This window comes from Gekko japonicus, unplaced genomic scaffold (assembly GCF_001447785.1).
Source record: "Gekko japonicus isolate JY-2015 unplaced genomic scaffold, Gekko_japonicus_V1.1 scaffold421, whole genome shotgun sequence".
NCBI classification, from domain to species: Eukaryota; Metazoa; Chordata; class Lepidosauria; order Squamata; family Gekkonidae; genus Gekko; species Gekko japonicus.
In genome coordinates this window covers 97166-110030 of record NW_015164195.1, presented here as the reverse complement: position 1 = coordinate 110030, position 12865 = coordinate 97166, and the positions used below count along the sequence as shown (strand labels likewise).

General features: G+C 51.4%; 1 protein-coding gene across 1 annotated transcript in view; it reads left to right on the top strand.

Annotated features, from left to right (window-relative positions):
• FGF5 (fibroblast growth factor 5) overlaps positions 1–12865 on the top strand; it is a 48063-nt gene that overhangs the window by 14840 nt on the left and 20358 nt on the right. Inside the window, exon 2 of the mRNA XM_015408313.1 lies at positions 8138–8241. Within this exon, the coding sequence (XP_015263799.1) occupies positions 8138–8241 (104 nt within the window). The remainder of the gene's footprint in view (positions 1–8137; positions 8242–12865) is intronic.

Here is a 12865-nt window from a genome sequence, read left to right as displayed (position 1 = left end):
GGTGTTAAGGCCAATGGACACATCACAACGTCCACACGACCCCCAATGTGTACAGCAATGTGGACAATGCTTTGTACAGACACCTTGTGGGAATTCCCAGTGGGGAATTTGATTCCCAGGCACACGGAGGCCTGATTCGGAATGGGACCTTGGCGTGGGAGGAGAAGGGGCTCTGTCGGCCTCCCTCCCCCCATTTTCCTAATCTGAAATGGCCCCAGAAAGCTGCTATTCGGCCTGCCCCCCACGGGAGCTAGGATGAACTGATAGCTGCACATCTGTTTCTGAGCTAGGGATGCCAACCTCCAGGTGGGGCCTTGAGATAATCTGGAATTACATCTGATTTCCAGACACCAGTGATCAGTCCCCTGGAGAAAATGGCTGCTTTGGAGGGTGGACTGAATGGCATTCTACCCTGCTGAGGCCCCTCCGTCCCCTACACTTCACCAGGGCTCTTTTTGTAGAAAAAGCCCAGCAGGAACTCATTAGCATAATAGGCCACACCCAATAGCACAAACTCATTAGCATATTGGGCCACACCCCTGACAGCACCACTCATTAGCACATTAGGCCGCACCCCCATGTTACCAGAAGTGTGGTCATCCAGCCACACCCACCTTTTGCTTCTTATTTTGTTTACCTTGTTTGTTGTCAAAACCCAGGGCCTTTTTTTGTAGCAGGAACTCCTTTGCATGTTAGGCCACACACCCCTAATGTAGCCAATCCTAATGAGTTCCTTCTGTTGGGTGTGGCCTATTATGCTAATGAGTTCCTGCTGGGCGTGGCCAACTCAGGAGCCAGCTGGAACTCTGTTCTTGTGCGTTCCTGCCCCAAAATAGCCCTGCACTTCACTATCCCCAGGCTGTAGCCTCAGATCACTAGGAATTTCCCAACTTGGAGCTGGCAACCCACTCTCCAGGCCTTGCCTGGAAGCTGGCAACCTTATTCCATTCTAGGGATGCCAGCCTCCAGGGGGGACCTGGGGATCAACTGGAATTACAGCTCATCTCCAGACTACAGAGATCAGTTTCCCTGGAGAAAATGGCTGCTTTGGAGGGTGGACTCTATGGCGCTGAACCTAGGGTTGCCATTCCTTTGGGCCTGGCAGGGAATCCCCTGGTTTTGGGGGGCTCTTGTTCACCACCAGCCAGCTGGCTGACAGGGGAAACCCCACCCACAAACAGCCATGTCCCCCACACAATGTCCCCCACACGATGACATCACCTGGAAATGATGTCATCGCACCAAGGATGTTGTGCAGTGACGCTCTGGCTTTAGAGCAAAACTCTATGGTTTGTCATCAGTTTTACCATAGAGTTTCACCCAAAAACCAGACATCAGCATATCGGGGATGTCCCCGCCCACTCCTGGAATGCCTCCTAGATCCCCCCACCAGCAAGATGAGGGGAGCCGGCAGCCCTAACTGTACCCCACGGAGGTCCTTGTCCTCCCCCAGCGCCAACCCCCGATCTCCAGGAGTCCCCTGACCTGGATCTGGCAACCCTACCTCCCCATGCCCAGCAGGTGTCCAGGGGGGGGACCTGGCAGCCCAATTCCATCCCCACCTTCTCTTCTAGGCAGAAGATACGTGGGGCAGAGGAATCGAGCCGTTAAATACACCGGCTTGCTTCAGAGCTCCCTGCACTTAACAAGAGTCCTCTCTGCCCATTTGCAGCCAATTTGTCTCTTTCCTACTGCCTTTCCTCCGTCACACAATGAACTCACAACAACAAGCGCTTAGATTGTTCCTTCTGTATTTTCCAAGCACTACGGGGGTGATCCGGGATGTGGTGCGGCTAAATGCGGAAGCAGTGCCTGCGGCTGCTCCCGTTCGCCTTCTTGATGCAGATTGCAGCTCGCCTTTCTTCACCTTCCAAGTCAGCCTTGTGCGTCTGTTTTCCCTCTTGTTCTGAGAGCCCTCCGAGGCGGCACAGCAAAAGGCGAGAGCAAAAATGCAGCCTCTTCAAAAGCATATTGAAAGAACAGGACGGGGATGCAGGAGAAAGGCAGGAAAGGCAGCTTCTTATAGACAGCTGCGAGAGGGGAACTGGATAAACATCTGGAGCAGAGGTCCATGAGTGGCTATTAGCCGCAACCGACTGGCTTTTGGGCAAGGGAAACCTTTACCTTTATAGAGGGAACACTCCGTCTGGGGCAGTGGTGCTCTGTATTCTTGGTGCTTGGGGGGCAGCAGTGGGAGGGCTTCTGGAGTTCTGGCCTCACTGGTGGTCCTCCTGATGGCCCCTGGGTTTTGGCCCCTGTGTGACACAGAGTGTTGGACTGGATGGGCCATTGGCCTGATCCATCATGGCTTCTCTTATGTTCTTAAGAGGCATTCCCTATCAAGGCATTCAGAGTGCTTGAAGAAAAGGCTTTCTTGCCCTGACTTGGCTAACCCAGGCAAGCCCAATCGCATCAGATCTCGGAAGCTAAGCGGGGCCAACCCTGGCAAGTACTTGGATGGGAGACCTCCAAGGAATACCAGGACTGGGATGCAGAGGCAGGCTATTGACACTTCTCTGAACATCCTCCATGCCCCAGTAGGAGGCGCCAGAGGTCGCCATGACTTCCTTACACACACACAAACACACACACACACACACACACACACCATGCATGCAAAAGGAAAAGACAAGGCTCTCTCCTTCCACTGCAATTGCAGTCTGTGAGGGAGGCTCAGCCCAAACACACCTGATTCATTAGGCGGGCCATTTGCCTGCCATAGTGGGCAAACTCCCGGTGGTTCCTTCCATCCCCTAACTGTTAGTTCCCCCCACCCAAGTTCTGAAGTGGGCCAACAGCTGGGCCCTCCAAACTGTGTAGATGGGCAAGGACTTCAAGAAGTGACACCCAACCTCAAGGCCAATAAGCCTGAGACTTCCTAGGCGAAGTGGGCCAACAGCTGGTTCCTGCATTTTTTCCCCTCCAAGGTAAGGGAAGGTCCAGGGAGCGGGGGGGGGGCATGGCTGAGGCAGGAAGGACAGATGGTTTATTCTCCCAGGCTGAGCTCTGATTGGTTTACTTGGGCTGCAGCGTCCCATGTCAACCCCCCCCCCCAAGAAGCAGGGGCTTTGATTGAGCTGGTGGGTGGAGCAAGACATCAACTTCCTGCCTGTCTCCCAAGCTCTCTGCATGTTTCTATTGGCTGCTAACTACGGACTGGGGGGGGGTGTTGCAAGGAGAGGGGGGGTGACTGATTCCCTCTAACTGTGTTTTTTGGACACACATCGTGTATGGTTTGTTTGCACCAGAGGTGGATTCGGGGGGGATCGCGGGGGATCGCAGTTCCCCCGGGTGAGGTGCGGGGGCGAGGCACATGACGAAGCCCCGCTCCCTTCTTCCAGCTGCCCCCTGCTTCCAGCCTCATTCTGTTGCAGAAGGAGGAAGAAGCAGGAGGGTAAGTTGGCGTCCTCCCCCTCTGCCTGGCCGAGGCCACTCCACGTGGCCTCCGCAAGGACTCCCAGCCCCATCCAGGAGCTTCTCCGAGGTAGCTGTGTTAGTCTGTTGCTGCAAAATAGTCCAAGAGTTCAAATAGCACCTTTAAGACTAACAAATAGCACCTTTAAAACTAACCTTTAAGACTAAGACTGAGTGGTGGGGGTGGCCTTATGACACACTTCCGGTGATGTCAGGGGGTGTGGCATATGCTAATGAGTTATGCTAATGAGTTCCCCTAGCTCTTTTTCTACGAAACAACCCCTGGTTTGCACTATCAGCTTCCTCGGGTGAAGCCCTCCCAGTTTGCAGAGTAATTTGCACACAAGGGGCTGGCTCGAGCCCATCAGAGGACCCGCCCCCAAATCTCCAGGAGTTTCCCAATGCACAGCCGGCAACCCTATCACAATCAGACGTGAGCTGCAAGTTCTCCACCATTCCCACATCTGGAATGACCAATGCAGATTGGGCATGGAGAAAGGGTTTCAGCATCCCTCCTCTCTCCGTCATTTCCCCCCCCAACTGGAAATGATCCTAGGGGGCATTATTTGGCCTGTTGGGGAAATTCACAACTATCCCAGGATTCATGCAGGTTTACGCTAACAGCATCCCCTGCCCCAAACATTTCAGGTCTGGAAAACAGCAGGTGGTGGGGTTTCAGATGAGGAAAACGGCATGAGGAAGGCGGAAACCCCTTCTCTGCGCACGCTGTGATCTCAATCAGAGTTGAGCACTGCACACACAGGAACTGAGGAGAACCTACAACTTGCCTCTGACTATTGAGCACTGCGCACACAGGAACTGAGGAGAACCTACAACTTGCCTCTGACTGTTGAGCACTGCGCACACAGGAACTGAGGAGAACCTACAACTTGCCTCTGACTGTTGAGCACTGCGCACACAGGAACTGAGGAGAACCTACAACTTGCCTCTGACTGTTGAGCACTGCGCACACAGGAACTGAGGAGAACCTACAACTTGCCTCTGACTGTTGAGCACTGCGCACACAGGAACTGAGGAGAACCTACAACTTGCCTCTGACTGTTGAGCACTGCGCACACAGGAACTGAGGAGAACCTACAACTTGCCTCTGACTGTTGAGCACTGCGCACACAGGAACTGAGGAGAACCTACAACTTGCCTCTGACTGTTGAGCACTGCGCACACAGGAACTGAGGAGAACCTACAACTTGCCTCTGACTGTTGAGCACTGCGCACACAGGAACTGAGGAGAACCTACAACTTGCCTCTGACTGTTGAGCACTGCGCACACAGGAACTGAGGAGAACCTACAACTTGCCTCTGACTGTTGAGCACTGCGCACACAGGAACTGAGGAGAACCTACAACTTGCCTCTGACTGTTGAGCACTGCGCACACAGGAACTGAGGAGAACCTACAACTTGCCTCTGACTGTTGAGCACTGCGCACACAGGAACTGAGGAGAACCTGCAACTTGCCTCCGACTGTTATATGAGGCAGGGATCCCGGAGAAAGATTGTGTGTGTACCATGTGAACCAGCCCTTAGCCCAGTGTGAAGCAGCTACTTTGCTCTGATGCCTCTAATGGGGTTGCCAACCAGGCTGGGAAATTCCTGGAGATTTGAGAGAACATATTTTGGGGAAGGGAGAGAGCTCACTGGGGCACAATGCCGTAGAGTCCACCTTCCAAAGCAGCCACTTTCTCCAGGGGAGCTGATCTCTGTTGCTTGGAGATCAGGTGGAATTCTGGGAGATCTCCAGGCACCCCCTGGAGGTTGGTGCCAGGGCCGGCCCGTTATTGTTCAATTTTAGACTGTCGCCTAGGGTGCCATTCTAGCCGGCCTCGTCCCCTCCTCGCCCCACACAGGAAGCCTCCCTTGCTGGCTTCTTGCTCCATCCCCGGCAAGAGACTCCCCTCTTTGCAGCCCCCCAGACAGAAAGAGAAGGAGGTGGGGTGGGGACAGGCACGGGGAACAGCCCGGGACAACGTGAAAGTGCCGCTCTCCCTCTGCCACCCCCGGCCCCGCAGTCTCTTTGGAGCTCCTTTTGCAGCTTGGCACAGGCCCCCTCCCCCTCCCCTCGAGCCATCCCACCTCCCCGCATGCATTTGCAGCTTGCCCCCTTGGTCTGCCCGCTGCGGATCTGGCACCCGCCCCGCATGGGGGGGACACCAGAATGTATCCTTGCCTAGTGGGCAAAAAAACCTGGGGCCGTCACTGGTTGGTGCACCCTGTAGTTCAGTTTATATCTTTCCTGCAAGGAGCTCAAGGCAGAGATGGTGTATCCTCCTCCATTTTATTCTACCACGTGAGGCAGGTTCGTCAGGGAGTGAGAGAGTGTGAGTGGTTCAAAGGTCACCCAGTAAACTTCCTCACAAAGGAGGGATTCAAACCCCGGCCTCCCTGGCCCTAAATCAACACTCTAACTACCTGGGCTTTCCACGGTGTGTGTGAGGGAGAGAAGGGATGATTGAAAATTTTTAGCCATTGATGAAGAACCAGGGCTCTTTTTGTAGAAAAAGCCCAGCAGGAACTCATTAGCATAATAGGCCACACCCAACAGCAGGAACTCATTAGCATATTGGGCCACACCCCTGACAGCACAGCTTATTAGCACATTAGGCCGCACCCCCATGTTTCCAGAAGTGTGGTTATCCAGCCACACCCACCTTTTGCTTGTTATTCTGTTTATCTTGTTTGTTGTCAAAACCCAGGGCCTTTTTTTGTAGCAGGAACTCCTTTGCATGTTAGGCCACACCCCCCTAATGTAGCCAATCCTAATGGGTTTCTGCTGTTGGGTGTGGCCTATTATGCTAATGAGCTCCTGCTGGGAGTGGCCAACTTGGGAGCCAGCTGGAACTCCGTTCCTGTGCGTTCCTGCCCAAAAATAGCCCTGTAATAACTATGACCCGGAAACAGTTTTAATGATATGATGTTCCAAGTTCGAGCTTGCCCAGGTTGGGTGCTGTACGTTCTGGAAGCCACCTGTGGTTCTTTGCTGATCACGGAAACGCGTTCTGGGTATCCCCAGAGGACCTCTCGTCCAATGCTCCCTCTAAGCTGTGGATCCTTGTGAGCAAAAATGCTACTTTGTGAGCTACTGGCAATAAAGCTGTGAGTGAGCGATTTGGCTACTGCACAAATAAGTCTGCTCTGGAGCCCTCGTTCCTGAGTTGAGACAAACATGTCTGAGACGAAGGCTAAAAAACCTGTGAGCTAGCTCACACTAACTCAGCTTAGAGGGAACACTGCTCTTGTCTATAAGATTACTGAAAAGGTTCTGCAGTTAAGGCCTGCCCTTGAAAGCAGTTTCCAGGACTGAAAAGCCCACAAGTTCTATAACAGTGATGGCGAACCTTTTAGAGACCGAGTGCCCAAACTGTGACCCAAAACCCACTTATTTATTGCAAAGTGCCAACATGGCAATTTAACCTGAATACTGAGGTTTTACTTTAGAAAAAACAAATCATACATTAACTTAAGATGATCCAAACAAAGTAAGGAAAGCAATCCCAAATGCTTTCACTTACCTTAAATTATTTGGCAGAGAATTCGACACTTTAATGACAGTCTGGGCCTGGCTGGGGCGATGGCACACGTGCCCACAGAGAGGCCTCTGAGTGCCGCCTCTGGCACCCGTGCCATAGGTTCGCCACCACTGTTCTATAACTTATCTTGAGGAGTCCTGGTTCAAATTGCCCTTTCTGATTTTGGAGGTGCCTTTATTTATGTAGATATTGTCACCTCATTTTGTCCCTAAGGACGACCCAAACAAATTTGTATCATTGTTCTTCCACCTTCCATTTGACCCTCACAACAACAACAACAACAACCCCACAAAGTAGGTTAGTCTGAGAGTGAGTGACTGTCCCAAGGTAAGCTTGCTGGCTCTGGGTTGGGAAACACCTGGAGCTTTGGGAGGGGGTAGAACCTGGAGAGGGTAGTGTTCGGGGAGAAGAGGGACCCCATCACGGTATAACTCCATAGAGTCCACCCTACAAAGCAGCCATTTTCTCCAGGGGACTTCAGACCCGTAGCCAGGATTTTTTTAATTTGGGAGGCCTTTAAATAAGTTGGGGGAGGGCACTCTAACACACCCCCAAGCAAGCACCATAAATAAAATAAAAAATTGAACGTTGGGGGGCCTGGGTGGTAAATTGGGGGGCTGGGCCCCGAGAGGCCCCACTGTAGCTACGGGCCTGGGGGGCTTGATCTTGGTCATCTGGAGGTCAATTGTGATAGTGGGAGATCTCTGGGTGCCACCGGGAGATTGGCAACCCTATTCCCAAGGTCACCCAGCAAGCTTCCAAGGCAGCGTGGGGATCTGAGCTTGGGCCTTCCCGATCTTAATCCGGTACTTTAACCGCTGCACCGCACTGCTTTCTCCCACAACTCCTCTGCTGAGGGCTTCCTGTCGAGAGCAGTTGGATAACTCTAGTGTAAGCAGTCATCAAATCCCTCTTCCCATCCCACTTCAGCTGTGTCCTTTAAAACTTCAGGACGTCTATAAATAAATGTATATTCAGATAAGCCAAGCAAGCCAGCAAGAAGCAATCAACCATGAAATCACTGGTTAAGCTTAAAATGACAAAGCTAGGGAATTGTGTTTTTTTTTCCCCTCCAGGAAAGACAATGCATAAGATTTCTCTCTCTCTCTTTTTTCTTTGCAGTGCTGTGGAAAAAAAAAACGAACTGTGTTTTATTTTGGGGTTTCTGTCGTCCTAGGTATTTTGGAAATATTTGCTGTGTCTCAGGGGATTGTAGGAATACGAGGAGTTTTCAGCAACAAATTTTTAGCGATGTCAAAAAAAGGAAAACTCCACGCAAGTGTAAGTAAAAGAACGTCAACGCTGCCTTTCCAGGATATGTTAAATGGTGTCTTTGGTCTGCCAAAAAAAAGTAATGTTGCGGCAACTTTTGCTGCTTATCAAAGGGTTAAATTCTCCCATGGGATTTGATTCTGCAAATCTGTGTACTTTAGAAAATTTAGAAGAGAACGAGTGAAGTTCCTTCTCTTGACCTTGAAGACTTCATCACCCGCGGGCACAGCTTCTAAATTACCTTGACAAATGCAGTTTGCCAGCCATGTAGGGTGACCCACCAGAACCCTAAAAACCAGCTAGTATTCCGGCCATTTTGGGATTACAAGTGGATATTGTGTCTCTGTACAGTGGGAACCTCAGCTGATTCACGTTACAAAGTTCTATGCTTCTATTCAGTGGAACAGGCTTCCTCGGGAAGTGGTGGTCTCTCCTTTGGAGGTTTTCAAACAGAAGCTAGATGGCCATCTGACAGCAATGCAGATTCTGTGAACTTAAGCAGATCATGAACGGGAGGGCAGGAAGGGTTGCCTCAGTGCTTAGTTCTCGTGGCCCTTTTTTACATGCCCAGGGAAATGCTGATTGCCACTTTGGGGTCAGGAAGCAATCCTGGAGGATTTTTGTCATCTTCTGGGAGTGGAACAGCGGTCACTGCGGGTGTGGAGGGGGAGGTATTTGTGAATTTCCTGCATTGTGCAGGGGGTTGGACTCGATGACCCTGGAGGTCCCTTCCAACTCTATGATTCTATGATTCCTTGTGCCCCCCATGAGGACGTTGAGCGGCTGTAGGGTTGCCAATCTCCCGGTGGCTCCTGGAGGCCTCCTGCTATTACAGTTGCTCTCCAGGCAACTGAGATCAGTTCCCCTGGAGAAAATGGCTGCTTTGGAGAGTGGACTCTGTGGCATTATACCCTGCTGAGGTTCCCCCCCCCCCAAACTCCACCCTTCCCAGAATCCTCCCTCAAAATCTCCAAGTATTCTCCAACCCAGAGTTGGCAACACTAATTAATGTATTCTGGGATTTCTGTGGTTCCCAGGCAGGTCGGGTCAGGATCACAGCACACGGGGAGAGGAGACTTAAGCCCCACACACCATTTTCCTGGCTGGCCCAGGCTAGCTGGAGCTCATCAGACCTTAAAAGCTAAGCAAAGTTGGTCCTGGTTAGTATTTGGGTGGGAGACCAGCAAGACAGTCCAGGGTTGCTATGTAGAGGCAGGCAGTGGGCAAACGACGTCTGAATGTTTCTTGCCTTGAAAACCCTCTGAGTTGCCACAAGACGGCTTCGGCTTGACAGCCTTTTCCACCACACCACCGCCACCATTTTTGCAACCTGAGATGGCCCCGGAGAGTTGTTATTTGCTCTGCTTGAAAACACGTCTGGGGAGCATGGAGTTCCCCAAACATGTTTGACTGAATGTCCTCGTGGGCTTTGTAACATGCGAGTTGGCCCTCATCACAGACATGTTGGCTTGAATTTTTGAACTGTCTACAGACACTAGACAGTTCCATCACCTCCAGATCTGCGCAGGCACACAGCCAAAGCAAGCTCTGGTTTTTCTTCTCTGAGTACACTGCGGAATATTGCTCCAGTAGAAGAAAATGTGATACGGGTTTAGTCTGCCACCACTGTTCCCTCTAAGCTGTGAAGTCCTGTGAGCAAAAATTCTACTTTGTGAGCTGCTGGCATTAAAGTTGTGAGCGAGTGATTTGGCTACTGCATAAACTAGCTTGCTCTGGGGCCATCCTCCCTGAGCTAAGACAAAAATCTGTGAGCTGTAAAATTCTGTGAGCTAGCTCACACTAACGCAGCTTAGAGGGAACATTGTGAATTTTCTGGAGCCCTGGCTAGGATCGAGAAATGGGCCCTTCATAAACCCTAGGAGCTGGTGAGGAGCACGTTCTCAGCAGGGGTCATTTTGTAGAAGAAGAGCTAGGGGAACTCATTAGCATAACTCATTAGCATATGCCACACCCCCTGACATCACCGGAAGTGTGGCATAAGGCCACACACCCCGCCGCCAACGGTTCCGGCCACCACCGCCGGCCTTGCAGCTCCACTGCCGAGCCCCATGAGGGGCCCAGCGGTGGACCTGCAAGGCCGGCGGGAGTGCAAAGAAGTTCCGCGAAGGCCCTCCCTGGCCCCAGGCAGGCAGGGGTGGGGAGAGACAGGGAGGAAGCAACTTACCCTCCCTCTTCTCCTGCCTCCTCCTGGCTAAATGAGGGCCGGAAGCGGGGTGGCCGGAAGCAGGGGGCGGGGCTTCGTCATGTGCCCCGCCCTCCTGTACCTCACCCGGGGGAACTGCGATCCCCCCCAAAATGACCTCTGGTTCTCAGGCATTTGATAAGACCACAGTACGAAGCTGGTGAACTGTGTTTGGCTCCTGCAGGCCCAACACTGGCTCCTCAGATGCTGAGAGATTTTGGGGGTGGTCCCTGGGTAGGGCAGAGTTTGGAGAGGGTGTGATGACATTTCTGGGTAATGTTCTAGGCTTCTTCTCCTGTCTCTATGGTTTTTACCACAGAGACGAGGGGAAAGTCCAAGAGCATCCCTATATGGCGGCCATTTTTCCCTCCCACTCCTCAGTTCCTGAAGGGCAAGAAACTGGGGCTGAGGCTAGGTTATTCCTTGCTCTGGGTGGGTAAATGGGAGGCCTAATTGAATCCTTCCACTAAGATGAAAATTTATTTATTTATACGATTTCTAGACCGCTCTCCCCTAGGCAGGGCTCAGGGCAGTTAACATTTCAACAATACATTATAACATTTCAATAACTATGACAGTACAGAATCAAATGAAAATTTTAAGACAGTAACAGACTGTTTCAGATGGCATTTAAATTGCATTCTTACCCCTTGGAGGGGAGGGGAGATAAAGGAGGCCAGGCTCAGTGTTCAGCCGTTGTCCTCAACCATAGGTCTGGCAGAACATCTCTGTTTTGCAGGCCTTGTGGAACTGCATGGAGTCCCACAGGGCATGGAAGATGCCATTAGACAGAGAGTTCCACCAGGCCAGGAAGGATACGTTAATATTTTCATCGAGAATACTGTAATACTTGCATTGATTTGCATTCTCAAAGAAACAGGCTGAGCTTCCACTTTTGGTGTGATGTCAGAGGTGCAATTGGCAACCAGCTGGTATTTTGCTCACCCAGTCACTAAAGCTGTGTTCTCTCAGATAGCCAGTACTGGAAACTGGAAAACCAGAAAAATCCAAATTCTGCCATAGCTCTAGCTCCACCTGTGGTCCAGCTGCCCCTGCATGTCTTAACCCCATTCCTTGGCCCTGTCTAGGAACAAATGTACTTTAAAGCAAAATGTTGGTAGCCCTATTTAGGAGGAAGGACTTATATTATGAAGAGTAGGTAAGGAGGAGGTGGTGAATGGAGACAGGATACACCAACATTTTGCACGGTAGGGACTCTCTTCATATTGGATCTGGCCAAGGTGGAAGCGGTGCTGGGTTCATTTGGCATTTTCCCCAAACTGAGCGCACTTCTCAGAGCCCTGCAAACCATCACAGGGGACCAGGTTTGCCAGCCCTTCATTGGCAAATGCTGGGAGGTTTGGGCGGGGGGGGCAGTGCTTGGGAAGGGTGGAGCTTCAGGGGAAATGATGTCACATCCTTGGTGACATTCTAGAAACTCTCTCACTTTTAGTAGTAAAGACCATAGAGATTGTAGGGATTCCTATAGCATCGCCCTGAAGTGACAGGACATTCTCCAGCCCTTTACTCAAAAGTGTTATGACTTCTGGGTGACAATCTAGGAATTTCTACAATCTCTATGTTTTTTAACCACAAAGGTTTAGGGAATTCCTCATACATTACCATTGATGCTATCCCCACCCCTGCTTTTTCTCTAGCTCCCCAAATCATTGAGGTTGGGTGGGGGATTGGGGCCAAGGGCAGAGGTTTGCCCACTGCAGGTAGGCAAATGGCAAGATTGCAGGGGATCTTGCCATATACCCTCTTAGTTTATACAGGATCTGTGAGTCGATTGGGCTCCATGTGCAAAGTAGGGTTGCCAGCCTCCAGGTGGGGCCTGGGGATCTCCTGCTTTTACAACTAATCTCCAGGTGACAGAGATCAGCTCCCCTGGAGAAAATGGCTGCTTTGACGGGTGGGCCCTATGGCACTGTACCCTGCTGAGTTCCCCTCCCCTCCCCAAACCCCGCCCTCTCCTGGCTCCACCCCCGAAGTTTGCAGGTATTTTCCAACCCAGACCTGGCAACCCTAGTGCAAAGAATGCTGGGATGCCAAGACAATGGAATTCTGGGAGGGCTCCCACAGCTGTTTGGGACTAGACGAATGTGGACTGACCGAGCTGTTATTGTGAGTGCCGCAAATATATGCTAAAAGAAAATGCATTGAGAGTGATACATCTCAAAGGCTGAGAACTACAGTTAATCGTATGCCGTTCTACTTTGTAACTTCTAATCCTGGATATTTCTTGCTTAAGTTGAGGAACTAAGAGACTAAGGTCTGCTTGTCTGTCCTTGTAGGACATTAGGTTTCTAGTAGTTGGATCAGAACTGTGGTACACATGGAGGAGGTGCTTCAGCCTCCCCCCAACCCCTATTTTCCAACCCAGAACAGTTCGGGGGGGGGGGGGGGTTTTTTGGCTGGTTGGGGAAA